This window comes from Atta colombica, unplaced genomic scaffold, assembly GCF_001594045.1.
Source record: "Atta colombica isolate Treedump-2 unplaced genomic scaffold, Acol1.0 scaffold96, whole genome shotgun sequence".
NCBI classification, from domain to species: domain Eukaryota; kingdom Metazoa; phylum Arthropoda; class Insecta; order Hymenoptera; family Formicidae; genus Atta; species Atta colombica.
In genome coordinates this window covers 1,526,106-1,547,564 of record NW_017259590.1, presented here as the reverse complement: position 1 = coordinate 1,547,564, position 21,459 = coordinate 1,526,106, and the positions used below count along the sequence as shown (strand labels likewise).

Sequence of the window (21,459 nt, the reverse complement as noted above, 5' to 3'; positions counted from 1 at the left end):
TATAAATATATAACACATAAAGATATAATTATCTAAGTTATATAAAAATTTAAAAAAACAGTCAGCACATAGAGAAGATACAAGATCAGTGATTACTTTTTAATAAGTCTTAAGCCATAAGAAATTGACAATTACAATCGAATGCGAGAAGAATATTTGATTGTAATTGATCAATTTCTTATGACTTAAGGCTTAAAATATTTATTGTAGATCCTTAGGACTAAGGTTTATGGCATAAGGCATAATCGCATAAACCAATCAGAGGGCTGTATTAGCATTTTAAGAAATTACTTAAGATGATCTTAAAATATGAACAGATTATGAATATATGCTCTTAGTCTTATTATATCTATTATTTTTCTAAAATATTTAAAAGAGATAAAAAAATTTTTTAACTTATGGTAAAAAAAAAAGAGTTAAAAAGTTAATGTTTAAAAGTAACTTAGTTTAGTTAAAATTTAATGCATTTAAAATTAATTAAGTTAAGTTAAAAATTATTAACTTTTTAATTTTTTTTTTAACTTTTAACGTTTTAACTAGTTACTACCCAACCTTGGTTTCAATGTCCACTGTCATTCATCTTTACAGAGACGAAAATTCCATAAGAACCTCGTGAAGAACGTCGAAGGATATACATTGGCAATTTTGCATCTTGATTAAGCATCATCATTGTCAGTGGTATTATCAGTGAATAATAGTGAGAATCAGGCGAGCATTATCGCGCCGAGCGGCGCGATGCTCGCTGTCGGTGGTATCCAAGAGGAGGCCGTCACGGCGACGAGCGGCGTCGTCGGCAAGGCCGCTGAAGAATGGACAACGAACGCGATAAGAAGAGTCACGGTTACAACTGTCAGTGCGTTCGTCGGCACGGCACGCGACGCCGACGTCGGCGTCGTCGTCGATCGCCGCTGTTCTTTTGCCGCGGTCGCCGGACAAATCGAGCGAGTCGCGCGGTGATTCGCGTGTGAGGTGAGTTCGTGGTCGCCGATTTGTTGGATGGAAGACGACGACGACGAAGGCGGCGACGACGACGCGACGCGAGATGCCTGGTATCGTGGTATTCCGACGACGCTGGAGCGTCGGCAGCGACGACCTCGTCGTGCCCGGCGTTTTTCTGTTCATCGTGCATCTCATATGGTGAGTGGAATGAAATAGAAGGATGAAAAGCAGAAGATATAAAAATATGAAACGTACTTTTTTTTTTAGCTTTAGTTTTTATCAAATAATTATACACTACTTAACAAAATTAAAATGATCAATGATAAATTGATCACCTGTTTCACTCTGCAAAAATGAGCAATACTTACAGGATAGAACAAGTGATTCTTTAATTTTGTTGAGTAATGTAAAATTACTTACACTTGAACTTTGCAATTAAAAAGACGTTTGACTTAAAAATAATCATTTAAGGCTCAGTTGCACCAACGTTATTTTGATTTTAAGCGAAACTTAAGACTTTCTTTGTTCTTGTTTTAAAGCGAAAAAGAAACAAAGAGAGAGAATGTTGGTGCAATCTGGTCTAAGAATAATAAATCTTGCTTTTAAACAATTTTATTGTTTTCTTGATAAAATTGTGAAATCTTAAAGCGTATTTAGCAGGAACGATTTTTACATAATACACGAGTTACAAAAATACGTTATTACTTATTATAAATTTAAATGTATTCAACAAATTCACTCGTACATTGTAATCGCGTTATAAATCTGTGCATAATATATCATGAATTTTTTAAAGAATTATCTTAAAAGAAAAATGTAATTCGTATGTAAATACATATCCTTATTCAAGGATTGATATGCAATTTATTTTAAAAATTTAACCTGAATTTGGAGAAATTTTTAAAGATATTTTGTCTTGTATTAGATGTACAACTTTGTTTCCGCCGTTTTTTTCCGAAATTCGAGGCTTTATTGTAAAAAACTGGTTATACATTTATGATTCAAAGTATCCATCGCCATCGCTGGCCACTACTTTCTCCCATCTTTCGGCGTACGAATCCCGCGTCGAAAAAACTGGTCATCTTTTGAGGCTATCCACGAATCGATCCAATTTTTTACTTCTTCATAAGACCGGAAGTGCTGGTCAGCCAGGCCGTGTGCCATTGATCGAAACAAGTGATAGTCAGAGGGAGCAACGTCTGGAGAATACGGCGGGTGGGATAGGACTTCCCATTTCAACGTTTCCAAGTATGTCTTGACCACTTTCGCAACATGGGGTCGAGCATTGTCATGCTGCAAAATCACTTTATCGTGTCTCTCGTATTGCGGCCGTTTGTCTTTCAATGCTCGGCTCAAACGCATCAATTGCGTTCGATATCGATCGCCTGTGATTGTTTCAGTCGATTTTAACAGTTCATAATACACTACGCCGAACTGGCGTTTGGTATCCCACCAAATACAGAGCACCCTTGGACGTCAAAATCACCGTTCTTGAAGCGTTGAAACCACTCACGACACATTCTTTCACTAATAGCGGCCTCACCATAAGTATTTGAGAGCATTCGATGAGCCTCAACCGCGTTTTCTTCATATTGAAGCAAAAAATTAAAACCTCCCGCAAATGACGAGAATTTGGCTCGTAAACTGACATTTTCAATCGAGAATAACTTTATGATGCAGACACAAATCGACTAATGTTTCTATGGGGTTATGTTGACAGATGCCCAAGTTTATTGTATGACGTCTTTGATCTATTTATTTCGAACACCACTTACCGCTAAAGCCATCTATAGGAAAACGGCGGAAGCAAAGTTGTACACCTAATATAATATTTTTCTTGTGCTTTTTTCTTTAAATTAAAATCTCATATATATAAATTGATTAGATTTACGTGAACAAATTTTATTCTTTAGAACTTTATTCAGAGAAAAAGATTAGAAAAAAATCTGATTACTTAGCCAATTAACGTTGCACACAGATCTGGATTTATGCTCTGTATAGGATATTAAATGTTATTTACTAAATTTTTGAACAATTCAATTTTATCGAAATATTAGGTGTGAGAAAAAGTTCCTGATGTTTTTCCCATTAGATGGCATTAAAAAAACGCCATGAACTTTTTCCCACACCTAATATTATTCATTTTGCTATTTCAAAGATTGATGGATGCTATGAATGTCTCATCATGGATAGCATTCTCGAGTTTGATCTATATCTATATTTGATTTTACATACATCAATTAAGAACTCTCTCACGAATTCCAGTCGATTCATTTCCGTTGCGATCTACTAATTGATTGCGCGAATATGCACCACGTATCTATGTATCGCGAACGTGCATTTAACTAGAACGGTATGACTAGCACATTCATGAATCTAAAACAGTAAGTACTTTCCTAGAATATGAATCTAAAATTTGAAATAACAGAATTTAAAATTAAAATTCCAGAATGGAAAAAACAGGCATATGCAATATATTTTCAATTTAAGGACAATTTTTCAATGTTTAAGTTAAATTTTTTTAAACCAAAGTTGTATAGAAATTGTATGAAATGATTTTATGTTTGTCTGTCTAAAATTCAGTTAGAAAAAAGCATTGTTATCGATCAATTTAATAACTGAAAGATGACTCTTTATTTTAATTTACTTTATTTAAATTTATCATTTTTCTACGTAAAAATGTATCTCTATTTTTTACAAAATACTAACTCAAAATTTATGTACGAGTCTGCTTGAATTTTTTATTTCTTCAACAATTAAATGAAAAGAATCATTTTTGATTCCTCTTTTTACTAATATTTTGTCAATATCGCGTAAAAATTTGAATCGTGAATTTGAATTACTAGTCTGTTGTGTATCGAGCGATATTTATTATAATAAGTACATGTAATAAGTAATATCGATCATATATTTATCTCATTTTAAATTCTAAGTGTACACTAAAATGGAATAAGATATAGGTTGATATTTGGCGAAAACGGGAAAGAAAGTCCTACAGTTTAGTGCAAGAATAAAAAATAGATCTATTATTAACTATAACGAGAATCGGTGGATTCATGCATAGGTATCGAGTTTTATGTATCGTAACTCTGTCCATTAGCATGCCAATGGCTTCAAGATTACTCTTGCAATCGAACGCATGATGAACGAGTGCGAAAATAATGGCACCGTATATAACCTGGGGATCATTTTCAAGAGTGCGAGTACGGCCTTGATTATTCTTGGAACGAGGTATTGGTTTGTTATTTTCAGAGTTCGTTGTGTGTAACGCATAAGTTATACAGATTCTAGTGTCTCCTTTGTCATTCGCAAATTATTATTGTTTATTAGATATATCTCCCGTATATCTCTCGTATATACATTTTTTTGAGTCAGAATGAAAATTTGTATCGCAATCGATACATACGGATAGTGTTGACTGAGTGCTTCCTCAGAAAAAGTAAAAACTACAGCTAATCATTGATAAATATCAGAACATTTCATTCTGCCTTCTCCAATAGTATTTATAAAAAAGTATTTCCAATAGTATTTACAAATAGATTGCGAGAGAGTTTTAAAAAGTAATAAACGGAGGATGATATAAAAATACTTCATATGTTGACTCTCTCTAACTGAATGGATGATATTATAATCAATATAATTCTGGAAACAACAGAATGAAAAATAACAAGTGAAAATATCTGCATTCTACCAAAAAAAAACATAAAAGATGTCTGCATTTAGGAAAATAAAGAAAGAAAGAAAGAAAATTTAAAAAATGTTTTATCGAAATTTAAATTTATTTTGTTTTATCCGTGAAATATAGAATTTTCAGATTGATGACCCGATTGATTATTTGGCTCAACGTTATTTCCGAGAGATCCGTCTTTTATTTTCTATATGTTCTCTACACATTGCAACCGATCATTGTTTTTCAAGAAAAGTCAGTCGCGCGAGAACATTTTTCCCGTATATTATTAGCGATGATAGCGATGATCAGTTCTCGCAGCCTGTTCGTGACGTGCAATGTCACCTGCAAAGTAATAAAGACACTCTCTTATTCTTCTATTCGAATATCAGCAAATTTTTTGTCGATTTGATTTCTATCGCGATCCGATCTTTTTATTATATTTCCGACAATTTTGAATGGTTCAGGTTTCACTGCAATTCGAGGAATCGCGATAAATAAATAAGCGCAACGGAGCTGAAAAAAAAGACGATCGTTTATTTTTATTTTCATTGGTCGTGTAATCGTGTTCCATTCGATAGCCAGTCGTTTCATGACCGAAATATTTAAAAGCTTCAAGAATCTATAGAGTACAACTCCAAACTCAACGAGCTCTCTGTAAACCATTTATTAAATTTTTTGGGCGATTTATTACTAATAAGTTCTCCAGTTTACTTTTACTGATTTTTGAATTATTAAACGATTCCACGCGTTCCGCATTTTTAATTCAAATTCATTTTTCAATTCAAATTGATCAATGTCTTTATCAATTATATCAATATGACAAAAAAATAATGTAACTTGTCAGATACCTTTAAAATCGACAAAATCATTCTTACTTGTACTTGTAAACAAACAGCTCTTTTTCCTTTTGTATAAAAGAAATTGTTACAAAATATTATTCCGGGATGTCATTTCTTTTACATTCGACTTTCAAATTAGTATGCACTTAACTATCCGCTACTAATTTTAAATGCAACAATTAAATGTGACAATTTAAATAAAATGTACGTTAATGAGATTGCGGGATAGAATATAACAATCAGATGAAACATATTATTTTCTCTAATACTTTAATTAAATATTTTTCTTGCGAATTTCGTATTATACAATCGCATGTGGTGTCGTTCCGCGTTTCAGCATTTCAGTGCGACCGATCAGCTGATTGGTTCGATCCAGTCCGACTCGTCCGTTCGTTCATTCAACCTTTAACGCGTCTTCTTCAGTTCATGTTTGCGCTCTTCGTCGATCGGTCGGTCGGTTAGTGCATTCACGGTTGTCTTCTTGTATGACGGCGTCGCGTCGTGTCGCATCGCGTCGTGCAGCGTAGGTTATGTCGCCGTTATCCGTCGCGACGCTACGGGATGCCGAGCCTGATCGCGTTCGGCAGACGATGGACGGTCGGCAGCGACGATCTCATATTGCCTGGCGCCGTTTTGTTTTTTGTCCACCTATTCGAGTGAGTGTCTCTTCTTATTTTTTCCATTTTTCTATCAACCTTGTTCGAACGCTCATTTGAATCAAACATAAATGTGGAAGAATCGAAAAGTAATGATGGCAATCGAATGTAGAGGAAGGGAAGGGTGGATGTTTTTTTGGAAAGGTTGTTTAAAAAAATTTCACGCACGTAATCTTTTCTCTTTTTAAATTTTGTAATTAATAATGTAATTAATAATGGTATTGTGATGAATATCGATAAAAAAACGGAATTACGACAAAGCTTGTATATACATAATTTTGAAAATATGTTTAATGATTTAGTGTCCGATGAATATACCCAATATTTGAATAATTGAATAAATAAATCAATAAAAATACACGAATGTGAACACACTTTTTTGTGAAGTATTTATTCATCGAAAAATAAATAAATACTTTTCATTCGATTCGAAGAAATATTTTTATAAATATACTTACGAATATTTCCGATTAATTTCGCATTCACACCTACTGTATTATCTATGTAGCTTTTTTTTTACTTTACATTTTGAGTACTAATAAATATGAAACTCGTAAAATAATAATCACTTTTTCATAAATAAATGTTTTTGAAGAGTGACCCACAATTTTAAATGAATATATGGATACATTTCTTTCAACGTCAAAATTTTGAATAAATACAATTTGTAGTTTAATTATAAATTTTTGTATTCATCGAGCACACTAATTCATATACTGTGCTAAAATTATTAAATTGTTAATGTCAGCTATATGTGACTCTAATAAATATGAATTCCATATTGCATTAACTATTAAATATCAAAAATTAAATTTTGCGTGATGATCTGTTAAGAATATTCACATCGCAATCTCGTTATGAGGAGCCTTTCCACGAGTTTTCGCGAAAATCCTTTTCCACAAACTGACTCGTGTGATGAAACCACGACTTCAATTTATACCGTGTAATTGTACAATTGTGCAATAACCGGAGGCCACTATGGATCGGAAACTTTTCGAGAGAGTATTCGCCAGAAGACTGCATCTTCCGGTCAAAGAGTGATCGTTAAAACCGCGTGTTTATGATTCATAACGAAAAAAATGCATGTTTACGAATTACGAATGAGAAAATACACGATTCAACGGGATCGCTTTCGTTGGTGGCTTTTTATCTACAAAAATATAACTTCACGAAAAGCTTTTCTCGTGCGAGAATTCTTGATAAACAACTTCTTTGTTTTTTTATTTTGTTTTTTTTTTGTGCTTTGTGAATATCGCGTACAAGGCCGAGTTTACAGCTAATGCTACTCCCGGCGAGATTAAAATGTAAATGCAAATCTATCACGTATGTGTTGTCCACGCGCGATGTATTATATATGTATGTCGAGCTAAAAATATATAGGTAGAACTTATTTTATCTTCTGCAACTGGTATGAAACAGGCTTAGACGTCTTTCTAAGATGAAACAGGCTTAAGCGTCTTTCTAAAGCGAAAGAGTGGGAATACAAAACGAGAAGAGAGCAAAGTTCAAATTCTAGTTTCTATTTAATTTAGATATCCGATATAATACACGCTGTGGAAACTTTATAATTGTAATCACTTTTCATTAAAATTCGTATTTTCTCTCGGGATATTTTGCAAAATTCGCATCATTCATTATCTCCCAAAGGTGAATCCCGTTGGGCTCATAAATTTGCACAAATAGCAATGAAATGAAAGCGAAAATGAGCAAACGAAAATGTATCTTGAAATATCATAGATCTTTTTCTCTTAAAAATTTTGTCTATTTCGTAGCTAGTTTAAATGACGTTCTACTATAACTTTACATATTATTAGACGAATACAGTGAACTGTATTCATGGAAAGTATAATCCGCATATGCAATATTTATATGCACTATGACGATGTAATATCGATAAAAACAAAGGTTATTAATTAAAATTTCAAGATACATAAGAAATGAAAATCTCATGTATATATCCGTATGAATACATGGCTCATTTTCCCCGTTTTATGTAAGTTTATACGAGAAGTGTGATTTATTTTACAATAATATCGTTACGAATTACAGAAATAATAATAGGAAAAATTTTACTAAATTATAAAAAATTATAAGAATTTCTAAACAATAACAACAATAAGATTCTTATTAAACTGTATGCATAAAAACACAATAATAGGAAATAGAAAATGAAGGCCCATAATGATCGAAGCTGGATCTTTAATGTTTAAATCGAACTCAAATTGTCAGATTTGAAAATAGCTAAATTACTGAAATAATATCATAATTAATTTTTGATCAATAGGCATCTATTAAAGAGATCTTAATATGTTGATAAATATAAGAATTCTTCTAATTAATCGTCAGGTAAAAACATTTGCGAGCGATACAATTTACATATCAAATATAGCTATTTACAATTTATACGAATTGTAAATGTGACATATTTTCCTGTTTTAATCCCAATTTTTTTATTCAACAAAGACTTTGCATGTTCAAAATAATAGGCATTACATGCCAAGCATAACGTATGTTTTTCTAAATATTTTATTTTCGCGAATTTAACGCGCTTTTGTGTCTATTGTATCTTGTCTACCAACAAACATTCATTCTCAAATGGTTATTTTGAAGTTTTCGGAAAAATCACTGTGCAATACTGAAATGCGAAGGCAGTCGCAAAATGATTTTATTCCTCGTATGCATTTTGATAGACATTCAATATCTTGACAAATGGAAGCAGCGAATGCGGATGATGCCATATTTTTCTAGATCGAGAGTTTTTCAAGCGGTAATTGTTTGTATCGCGAATTATCAGTGGTGGCAAATCGATTTTATAGGTCATGATATCAATCAATCTGCATACACACATACAGTTAAAAACTTCCCTTAAATCTTTCACTTAATTTGAAATTTGAACAGATTTTTAGAGACAGATGGAAAGCTACGAAAAAAATGCTTCATCGGCATGTATTTGTATTGGACTTACGAGTGAATCAAATGGCATCGCGTGACATTTCATATTTTGAAAATATTGTACATATTAACCCTGATTTCCCTGCTTTAGATGACGTAACAAAATCGATATGATTTATAAATGAATGATGAATAAACATATGTTTCGTTTTCTAACACTTTAATTTGACTTTTCGCTACTAAATAGAAAAGATTGTTGTCGTTTGATTTTCTTACTGCCATAAGAAATTTTTATAAATATTCAAAAATTTTTATTTATAGATTTTCTTTCTTCTTATCAAATCTGTTTGCTAAATGTTATTTAGGACGTTTTCGACTGTATGCATCTATCGTGCATCTATGCGCGATACGTATAACTTATTCCGATTATTAACTAATCATGGGAAGCACATTGCACAAGAGAAAGAGAGAGAATTATTGATCCAAAGTCGATGTCACGCGAAACGTGTACGAAAATAAGAAACAGTCTGATACGTGAAAATAGGAAACAATCTGTAATCTTTTCGTTGTCAGGGGAGCCGATAGTCAAACAAGCTAATCGGTGAATCATCCAAAGAAATGATTTCGATTATCATATATTTGCGTGCGTCTTTATTTTAACTTCATATATATATAGGATAATTTATACTTATTGTAATAACCCTCCTCCATCAATGACAGATTTCTGAGATCATTTCAAGATGAAGATCATAATAGAGCCAAAATTTCGAAGACAATTTTTAAATGACAACGAAATCAATTAAACTGTCCGAAATTTGCTTTATTAATTTTAAACCTCCTTCTGATATTTAAAAACTATTACAGCTTCGACATTTTGATATTATATAAGATCTTCGTATCGAAATAATCCAGGAATCTGTCATTAATGGTTGTCACGGTAAATTTGGGATACACGTATAATATTCAATGATTTTCATACAAGAAAAATTTGTTATTAAAGTTCTGTCAGTTTCTTACAGTTTCATAAGAGTGATGTTTGCCTTTACGCCCACTACGTTTGTTCTTCTATTAATTACGTTTTCTGAATCTTTAAGTAAGGCATTCTCTTCGAGGCGACGCATATAAGGCGACTCGTAACATAAAACAAACTTTTTTATTCTCGCGCTTTCGCTGAAGTCGCAACTTTCATTCCGCGTTTTTAACGAGTTTCTTTGCTTCCGTCACAGTTGCAAAAAGTCGCGACCGATCGATACGTTACGCGTGCGAACGAGACTAGAGCTTTTGTCTCCGAATAGCCCTCTCTGTCTATGCGTGTGCTATGAATCATTTAAGGGTGACTCCACACAATCGACAGGGGTCGCACGTGCATATTGTCATGCGTTCATGCTCGATGCCACATTGATTCTCGATCCTTGTTTATACGAAGTGTTCTAAAACTTATATATAATATATATTTATCAATGGATAACGCAATCCAAGATGATAAAATACAATCATTACGGAATATGTGTAATGAGCTTTTTACAATAAGCTACAACCTAAGTTTTAAGTTATAAGAAATTAACCAATCACAGTCGAAGAATAATCGATTATGATTGGTTAATTTCTTATAGTTTAAGACTTAAAGTTTAGATAATGACTTATTGTAGAAAGCCTATAATAGAATGGGAATGAAATAGAATGGTATATACAATAATGAATTAAATCAAATATATATATGAATGTTATTCTTTTCTTCATTCTAGCTCTGCAATAATTTTTACGTAATTAATTAGTAATAAGAAATATAAATAATCAATAAGAGCGCACATGGTTATTGCTGCGATATATATTTATTAATAAGATAATACATGTTAAATGCAGATACTTTGTAAGTTTTCTTCAATGCAAACAAAAACGTAATAAAGATTTTGATTGAGAAAATGATGATAGTTGCAAACTGTGATGTCATAATAAAACATTCGTGGAAAGACGTAAATTTTGTTGTTGAAATAAGACATTCGATATGCATAAATTAGATTAAGTCAAAGAATAGTGAGATTATCACCCAAAATGCCACTGTCCAATGTAAATTGGACAGAAAACACCGATAAAAGAATAAGATTGTAACAGTGAAAAATAATTTAAGTCTCTCTGTTATCTTTCACCGCTACTGCAGTCTATCTTTTTTTTACTCTATTTCTTTGTTCTTTATCATGTATTACTTACTTACAGTTTCTCTTATCGATATCTAATGTCATTTTATCTAGAATTATATTAGACACTTCTGGGTGATAATCCCACTATTCTTTGGCTTAACATAATTTGTGCCTATTGAGAGAATGTCTTACTTTATTGAATTAATTTACATTTTTCATGTTTTTATTTTCACTAAAGAAGACCAAAACCTATGATCGAAATATTTGTGTTTTTCCATGTGATTGCAATTCGCATATAATATCTTATTATCTATATATTGCATATAAAAAAATCATGTAGATTTTTCGCCAATCGCTCTCTTCTTTCACGAGCCATTAAAAAATCTCTATAACCTACATGTGTACGTGTACCAAATACTATTTTTTCCTCGTGCGGACAGTTAACAATAGTATAGAGCCTGCAGCACTATTGGAATTTAAAATGTTAAATACGCACGACGTGCAATTACGTTTTTTATAAACACGCATTTTTAACGTAGATTTTATTGATTTACTTTATTTTTTCGCTTATATAGAAGAAACAAACGGTAGTTGATTATATACGAAACTAAATAATCAGGATACTAGAATTTATTTTTATTTTTATTTATGTCTTGGAAAATAATTTATGCATCGCATTAATATCGCATTAATATATTAATAATAATATAAAAAAGTAAATGTAATTCAAAAAATGTAATTGCTGCTGCATCCGCTTTTATATATATATATATATATATATATATATATGTTATATGATTTTTTATTACTTTACTGTGCCACCTTTATTTATCTTTGTTTGTGTATTTATGCCGTTCAATCAAGTCTTTTTTGATATTGATACGTGGCACCAATTATAATTATCGATAACAAAATATCACTGGTGTCATACAAAATTTTGGCATGTGTGTAATCAGTGTAATCTCAATTCCATGTCGGAATGGTAGATCCATTATCGGATTTAAAGTGTCGTCGCTTCAACGACAACCAATCAATAAAAATTATCTCTACACGATGTGTTTTTCCGAAGCTTCTGGTTTACACCGAAATTCTGGTATTTATTACGTTTTCTGTCAGGAGTTTTTAAATTTATTTTTTCATTTTATTTATTTTATTTTTTGATTTATATATGATTTTATTCGTTTAATCATTTATCCTATTATTTTATTGTAATAAACACAAATTTGACAATGATAATGATTAGTGCATGTAGAATATTAAACGCGAAGTAAGTTTGCCTTAAATTTTCGTGTGTATATTATTTCAAACAGCCGCGAAACTCGCATCATAATTTTCATAATCAAGAACATTAATCAATAACGTTTCATTTCTTTTTATATATACATTTTCTTTTCCTCGAGTTCTCGATCATGGCCTATTTAACGATTGCAAAAGTGACAAGCTTTCGAAAGTTTTGTTCGAAGAATGACAACCGCATGTTATATAAGTTCCGAAATAGAAGATCATGATTCACGATTCTATCTTCTTTCGCGGATAAATGTTCTTTCATGTTCTTCTTTTGATCCTCTAAAAATCAACGAAAAGGTTTTCCTTGACACCACTTTCTCGGAATACATTAAGAGAATTTGTCACGCGTTGTCTGTTTCTCTTTCATTCTTCTATTCATTGCAATGTGTATCAAGTATGTGAATAATGAGAATTTCTTGCTTGACAAAATTAACATTGGAATGAAAATAACAGAATGAAACTTACAAATGTCATTATAGTGAAATGTAAAAAAATCTAAAATTTATAGATATGACAAAAAGATGACCTTTTCTCAAAATAAGAAACAATGATAATGTAGATATGACAAAAAGGTGATCTTTTCTCAAAGAAACAATCATAATGTATTTTAAGGTATTGCATAAATATTTGCGTTAAGTAAAAAATTTTAAGTAAAAAATATATATATTAAAACAAAATTGTGAATTGCATATTGAAATTATAAAGAACATAAAGTAATAAAATGTGATAACAATTAATTGAACTAAATACTTTAATAAATTCAGAAAATTAATAATAATTTGATAAAAAATTTATTAAAGAAAATTTAAAGATATTTTTTTATATTTATCAAAGTGCACACAAAGAAAGAAGATACAATATTCTTTTGCAATTGTAATTGCATCATGAATTTTCTTTTTTTCCTCTTGTACATAGAAAACTTTTGAGATTTTTCTCAAGGAAACATTGCGCGAACAAGTAACATGTCTTATTCATGAACCTAATGCCACCTTATCACGCAATTGGGTTGCTACAATTCGTTTGTGAAGCGGGTGTGATCCGTGATGATGATTCAGTAGGAGTGATTCAATAAGTGAATGATAACTTTTCTATCAGGATTACATCCAGATGAACAAATTCTAGAAAGAGGGAAAACGCATATATTTATAAATATCTTCAAATATTCCATTTTTCTAACGATAAGAAAATTATCGTGTCACAGTGTATGCGTATTTCTCGCTGTTGATGCATTTAGGGTTTTATTTTTAATGGATGCAATATGTGTAAGGAAAACGTTTAATTTATTTTTTAAAGAACATTTATATACTTTTTAGGAAATTATTTTACATTTAATTTTTTATTTTTTACGATTAATTTTCTTAAGTGTTTAAACAAATTAGAAAAAATTATTGTTGCGCTAAACTCTCAAATTTTATTTACATGACTACTAAGTGACATCATAAAAGATAAATTATACAATGTCTATTTTTATTTTTTGTCTAATTGATATTTTAATAATTTCTCATTTAGGAGACAAATATATAAAGATATATATTGTAGTTAAAAGTTAAAAATTGAAAATTAAGAACTATAATTGAATTATAATCTCTATTAGAGAAAAACTCAATTGAAATTAATAAAAAAAACTCTAATATGAAAAAGCAGCTCACTTTATACAAATAATTCTGTGATATTTGATTCACGATGTGTATAAGAGACGGGTGCTTCTATAAAGACAAAGTTCACAAGTCCGTGCAGCGACAAGATGGGCACATGGATTCTCGTCAGATCTCTCATTTACATTTGATGCCCAGCTTAATAAACTTGTCGAGGTTTTATGAACGTGGCCATCGTGTCGCTGTAAATCAAGCTGCCTGTGCGCGAAGTCGATTAATTGCTGACGATCGCTACACACACACACACGCGCGCGCGCGCGCGCGCGCGCACGCGCGCACACACACACACACACACACACACACACACACACACACACACACACACACACACACTTCTCTCGTGATTCTCGTGCTATAAAACGACCAGATGAATGACACTCTGTTAGAATGAATCAATATTGTTAAAATAAGTCTATGCTTACCTTTACTTGCGATTTCCGAGCACTCGAAAGACAAATATTTATAAAAAGTAGACAATATAGAATATTTCCAAAATAACTAAAAGCAAATCATTTTTAAGTATTCCATTCTTAATCTCTTGTATGTTTAATTAATAATTATTTTTACTGATTATCTGTTTACAGTAGAAAAAGTTAGTTTCTAAATTGTTTTAATATATTTATTTTCTGTATATATTTTATAATTCTCTTTTTGAACGATTTTTATTATATGTCATTCGATATTTTTTCTTATATAATATTTTGTATGAAATAAAATTGCAAAGAGCTTCGTATTAGAATAGATTTTTTAAATGAAATTATAATAAATACAATAAGCAGGATTGCCATAGACCTGGAAAATCGGGAAAAATGTAAAAAAGTTTGGAATTTTGAAATTTGCTCACAATTTCCTTAAACTGTTCCTATTTCAGATAGTTGTTATAATCTTTTAACATTATATCTGATGTTTATAATAAAATACATTCAAAACTGGCACACTTTTAAATGATTTTAATAAAATAATTAAAATTTATATTTTATTCAGTATTTTTTATTTGTATCACTCTTTTTCGTAACTGCATTCTTTTTTCCAATACTAATTTATTTTTTGTTGGCTTGAATTTGCACCCAAAATTTTAATATATTACTAAGCCTTTTTTGCGTTTTGAATAATATAGGCTAGCTTTCCTACAACTCTTGACTTTAAAATTTACATATTGTTAAAATTTACATATTTTATATTGCAAAGTTTTCTATTTTCATCTAGAAAACCTGGAAAAGTCAGAATTTTTAAATTTATTTTCTGTAGCAACCTAATCCTGATAAGCGTGATAAGAACGCGATTATATAGAACTATATTGTATATTCCGATTATACGTCAATATTCAGAGTTTGCGACTTTCGATTTTTTTCCGGACAAACGGTTCAATGTCTGCCTTAACAGTCTAAAATACGGGCTGTGCACCACCATCAAACGATTCATCCCCAAGCATGAATGCGAGGGTGCAGGATCCTTTTACCATAGCGATGCAAATCCGTCTGCGTCCCCTTCATGAAATTCTCCATACGGTTATCCCCTTCGAATCATGAAATCGGTATACAAGGTATATCAGAAATCGTATTGTAACCGAAAATCCAAATTTTCTTTAACATGAATAACATAACATTTTTTTGTATTTTCACATTAAATATATTAATAATTAAACATATTAAAGATTTTCTTAAGATAGATTTAAAATTACATATTCATGCAAAATTAAGCGAAAAGACCGAGGCTCTGCGATATAATTTCTTGTTTTTAGACTTAAAATATTTTTGACTGCTTATCATTAGAAAATTATCTTTTTAAAATAACCGCTATTCATTTTCGGTTTATATAATACTTATAATTTAGAAAAAAGATGACCTATTAAGACACCCGGTATATTACTTCGGTGTTTCATGGCGATAAATAGTCCTTTGTCTGTTTAGCTCGTAATGTAAGAACTGGCAGTTTTGGTCATGTTGGAATATAAATGATCGCCCAGATGGAATTTTCGGAATATTTGACCTCTTAAACTTCGAGCTTTTTATTTTTAAAAGCAAATCACTGAAAACTCCTCAGTTTTATTATATTTCATTGAGATTAAATTTCACTCTTGGATCAGTTGACATTTTCCTAAGTATTTCGTAGAGAGAGTTGTTTCATTGATAACTTAAGGTCAGATTGCACTTTTAAACCAGTTGACATTTTCCGAAATATTTTACCGAGAGATAAGTCGTTGACAAATAAAATTCTACACTAGCAAAATAAACTTCTTTTCTTGGCGCTCCAATATATTTTGACAAATGTCGACATAAAGAAGAAAATGCGCATAGATTTCTATTACATCATCTCGTAAAATTGTGTTTTCACTTATCCAACTTTTATTTCCTTTGTCGCAACCATCAGTCAATCGACGAATTTGTGCGCCAAGATTGCTTTTTCCGAGATTGTAGTTATCGCGTGTGAAATTGTGCACGGTTATAGTTACAATAGTGAACTTCCATTATACTATTCCATTTCTCGATATCGTGCGGATTACCATTGATTGTTATTGCGATCGAATATGATTAACTATTGCATTCGTTTCGAACTTTATCATCTTATCTATTATAGATCAAGGTATTATTAAATAATAATAAAAATTTACTATCATTTCACAATATTTGCATATGCTCCATGCTAAATGCCTACATTGTTTATTTGCAACGACTAATTATCATTGATTATGAATTTGAAGCATTACTCGCATTGAAGCATTAACAGATTTTTGAGACAATTTCTTTTCACCAACATTTTAAGGAAAAAGTACATCTTATTTTTCTTATCATCATGATTTATAATTGCTTATTACTTCATAACTTCTAGATTTGATGTTTTATATTATAACTTGATAGTGAATTACTTAAATTTATCCAGTAATACAGAAATAACTTCCTCAACTTAAAATGTGAACTTCGCGTAAGATCGTCGCAAAGTTTTTAAAAATTCTCAAATCAAAGATCAAAAAACGATCCTTTTTATCGTGTGCGAAATTATGATACTTGAGCATGCAATGTTTAATTTATTCGGCCGGTTCTCCACTATTAATTCCGAGGGCAGAGTATTGAGCTTTAACCGAACGGATATGAGAAACGTTTCCGCGTCCAAATGTCAAAGGTTACCGAGTACTGCAGCATTGCGCACCGCACGCGCCTGAAATATCGCAGAAATTTCCAAAACATCTCAGCAATTAACCGTCGTTCATTATAATTAATTTTGCGTTACAGAATTATCCTTATTCTCACTAATATATATAAAGAAAAGTTTTGCTAAACCGCGCAAAAATACAAAAAAAGACATCGATGTTATATAATATAATGTTAATATAATAAAATTAATTTAATAAAATATTATATAATAAAAATTTGATTTTCCATTAATTTTATCTTATAGAAGAAAGTGATTTATTTTAATACATTGATCTTCTTTTCGTGTTGTGTTTTCTGAAAAAAATGTTTTCAACGAAAATTCAACAATTGATAATACATCAAAAAATCGACATCGCTTGAAACGACTCATTTCATATATAAATAAATATATATTTCTTGTCAAAATAATTTCCATTCGAAAACGAAAGATTAGATAATTGTTTGCTTATGATCGATATGCGTATGTTGGCGTGATTTATTTACGAAGTAAAAGTTTGACAACGGTTTCAAGTTAATAGATTACAAGTTATATTGCAATTTAAATATAGAAATATCGGAATTAGAATGTCCAATATCATTCCGCAGCTCAGAAATAGAAATATGTGTTGCCAAGGACTTCCATTTATCTTTTCATCTCGTTCGCGTCTTCTTTTATACAACAATATTGAGTGTTTCAATTTTGGAATAGATATGAGAGTTGAATTCACCACATTATTGGCACTCTCTACATCTCTCTAGCACTTACTTGTATGTTTCTTACTTTCCAAGTATTAAGAGCATCTTAAACTCCTCATCCATGAAATTCAACGATACAGCTGTCTCGAAACTTGCTCGGGTAATTACGAGTGTGGTTTCATTTCGCTCAATACTGCTTTCTCAGTTTGTCTGAGAAAACGTTCCCAATTATTTCTCTCCAACTTTAATGATCTTCAGATTTATTATGAAGATATACACAAAAGAAATGGCATAAAATTGCATTAAATATATGAATGAATATTTAAGAGATATTCGATAATGGATCAAAGATTACATTAGCGTTGAGTTTTTTGCTCATAGATTGACCTGATTTCACAAAATTATTGAGAAAATATCGGGAACATCTTCGAGATTAAAAAGAGACATTACGGCGTCTCTTTTTGTGGTCAATGCACACATCGAACATGTTAGGCTTTTCTTGAAAAAATTGTGAGGAGATTACGAGAACTTACTTTATAACATATTGTTACTGATACAGTAGCAATAAATCTGTGATCTAGTTCAGAGCTATACATTGTTAATCTAGTCGATGCATTATAAAAAAAATTTTTTTAAATAAATAGATTTTATTGTTAATAATTTAAGAAATAATTTTAAAGTGAAAAAATTAAAAAAGCAGAAAAATATAATGTCAGAGAAATTGTGATTCTTTATCCGACAAACGTAATACAGATTTAAGATAAAAGAGAGATATCTCTTTCTATATGAAGTATATAATTATAAATTTTCAGCTAAATTTGGTGAGAGTTAACAACAAAGTGAACTTCGAGAAAAAGCGGAACGACAATTTTTTGTTCATGTTTTTGCGAGACGTCGGTAATGAGACGTCTCGTTGAAAGCAGCTACTTTAAACTGAACGTTAACTTAAACCGCGTTTTTCTGCAGACTGGTCGATCGTCCAAACGCCAACTCTTTTCACTGCTGCTATTCAGCTGAATAGCAGCTCTCTTAAAATTCTTTGTGTACCGTCAGTTAAAAAATTTACATGTAAAAGATTTTTTCGATATTTTTATATCCTGTAGTAACAATTAAATCATTTTGATTTCTTTATTTAAATTTTCGAAAAATTTTGTGCTTTTGCATTTATTTGGAATTTTTTTGTTACAGTAGAGATATAATTTACTTCTTAAATTTTAAATTTAATTCTTTCAATTATTTTGAATGCGATATTAATTTGAAGTATAATGATATAATTAATATCTGTGTATGTTTACAGCGCTTACGCTGTTCGAAATTGGTCCAAGAATTTATATATATCTAAATATGTTAGGTATTCGTAACATGACTCAAATATAACATGTAATGTATATAGGTACCATATGTATTCTAGTGCTTTTCACAACGGCACTTTGGAAGTCATAATATACAATAGATGTTAGACGTAGCATGCATAAAGTCAACGTTGAATGGAGAATGCTGGAACATTGTCACTATTATATTCTGCACTGATACCTCAAACAAGTTTATTAAGCGACTAACTATTGAACTTATATGTATAATCGTATTAGATGAAAAAATTATGTAATAATATAATATGATAATAATATTAATCATAAAATAAAAAATATTGCACAGTATTGCATAATTTTCTGTATTAAATTTTTTTACTTGCAATTAATTCTGTCATTACTTAAATACATGTTTTATATTATTGAAAACTCTTTGTCTAAAAATATGCCGAAATGTAAAAGAAATGTAAATTAGTATAGTGATGTTAAAATACACAAATACACTTAAATTACATACTACAAAAATATACGCCTATTTTTATTGAACATGATATAATATTAAAGAATTAAATTAACTTTATATTTTCTATCTCTTTTTTAAAGATAATTTTCTAAAATTTTGACATGTATTCAAGAATGTAGTATAAATATTGAAGAAAAATGTGTTATTGAAATGATTCCACATTCAAAAAGAAATACCTTTTAAAAGGATTGATGCAAATGTTTTTATAAATTCCATACTTGAGTAAGTCGCGTACTTGAGGTAATAAAACCAATAATTGCGTAAATTGACGTCCCTCGAAGTTCGAAGGGTGTGAAGCAAAGTGAGCCCATAGAAACGAAGGCCACAATGCAAATATCAGGAAAGTTAGCGGAATACAAATAGCCGACAAAATGCAAAGTTTCTGATTGCCGCAATTTTATTTACGCCGTCGTTTGTGGACAGAACGCAGTTTACATCTTATAAAAGACTTTTCCGTATAATTTCAGAGATGTTCTGTGAAATATATGAATTTCTTGTAGATTTTATTCTTGCCTGTATTAGAAAAATATTTTGTTTGACGATTCTCTTAGGTGTAGCTTAAGAAAAAATTCAATGTATTTCACTTTGTACTTTTTTGGTGTTCGATGAACTTATTTTTTATTTTCTTTTTGTTTTAAATTTTCTTTTTGTTTTAATGTACTTCTATTTGTTTTCTTGGTATTCGCTCGCTGCGTTCATTCTGTTGTAAACTGCTTTTAACAGAGTAGCTATTTTTAGTGAAAAGGGGAGTAGGATGCTCTAGTTATATGATATATCTTTATCACTCTACGGTTAAGAATTGAATTCGATTTTTACAGAAAAAAAAATTAAATAAAATCTCCACTCGAGAGAAATGCTTGTAACAGCTGTGACAACTTTAATTCGCCTCGATACAGGAAATCGCCTTTGCATTTTTCCTCCGGTAATCTTGCCTTGAGCCTAGAAGGGCGAGAAACTACACGGCCTGTGATGGAAACGGCAGAAAAGCCGGCTACAAGATAATCGATACGAAACCACCACGCAGCAACGTCCAATGTTCTGACGATCCTGCTTCATGTCTTCTATTTCTCGTTGTTTCGCAGCATTTTCTTCTTTAATTTCTTATTCGATTTTTCAATCTCTCTTGCTCTCTCTATATTTCACTGCGACTTAGATTTCCTTCAGTCGCATTACAGTCGATCCACCGCTTTGTGTGCGGCACATGCCGTACGTTCCGATATGACTGGTTGCATAAAGAGATGTCCCGTTGTGTTCAACTATTCGAGTATATTAAATTTCGAAATAAATAAAATGTCTCTCACGTGGAGAAAATATTATTGTAACAAAGAGAATTGTAACTATTTCATTTTATTAAAAAATTGTTATATAATCATTATATATTATATATATTATATATAATAATTCGAATATTTTAATGTATGTATGTATAATATTTTAATATATGTATAACGTATAATAGAGTACATATTTGTAAATTAAAGATACCAAATTTACAATGTTCTAATAATTAAGTGTTCCTAATAAGCGATATCTATCAGATTGATCATTCTCGTAAAATATAGATCGTTTAAAATAAGCTTTACATACGAAGTACGGTTGGCTTTCCCTCCATATCTCTTTGCGATCTCGGAAGAAATATTTTACGTGTCGCGAAGATACGTGTCCTGCACGTGTTAACGGGATACGACCGATGAGACATTCCATCCGGGACGTATTCGGGACT

At 30.9% G+C, this 21,459-nt stretch overlaps 1 protein-coding gene across 6 annotated transcripts in view; it reads left to right on the top strand.

Annotated features, from left to right (window-relative positions):
- LOC108693703 (sn1-specific diacylglycerol lipase alpha) overlaps nucleotides 1–21,459 on the top strand; it is a 46,648-nt gene that overhangs the window by 3,725 nt on the left and 21,464 nt on the right. For 3 of the 6 annotated variants that reach the window (XM_018202769.1, XM_018202768.1, XM_018202765.1), the window contains exon 2: nucleotides 589–1,137. In XM_018202769.1, the coding sequence (XP_018058258.1) occupies nucleotides 1,043–1,137 (95 nt within the window). In that variant the 5' untranslated portion in view covers nucleotides 589–1,042. Of the gene's footprint in view, nucleotides 1–588; nucleotides 1,138–5,877; nucleotides 6,105–21,459 lie in introns of those variants that run through there. The other 3 variants (XM_018202767.1, XM_018202770.1, XM_018202771.1) reach the window with 1 other exon arrangement.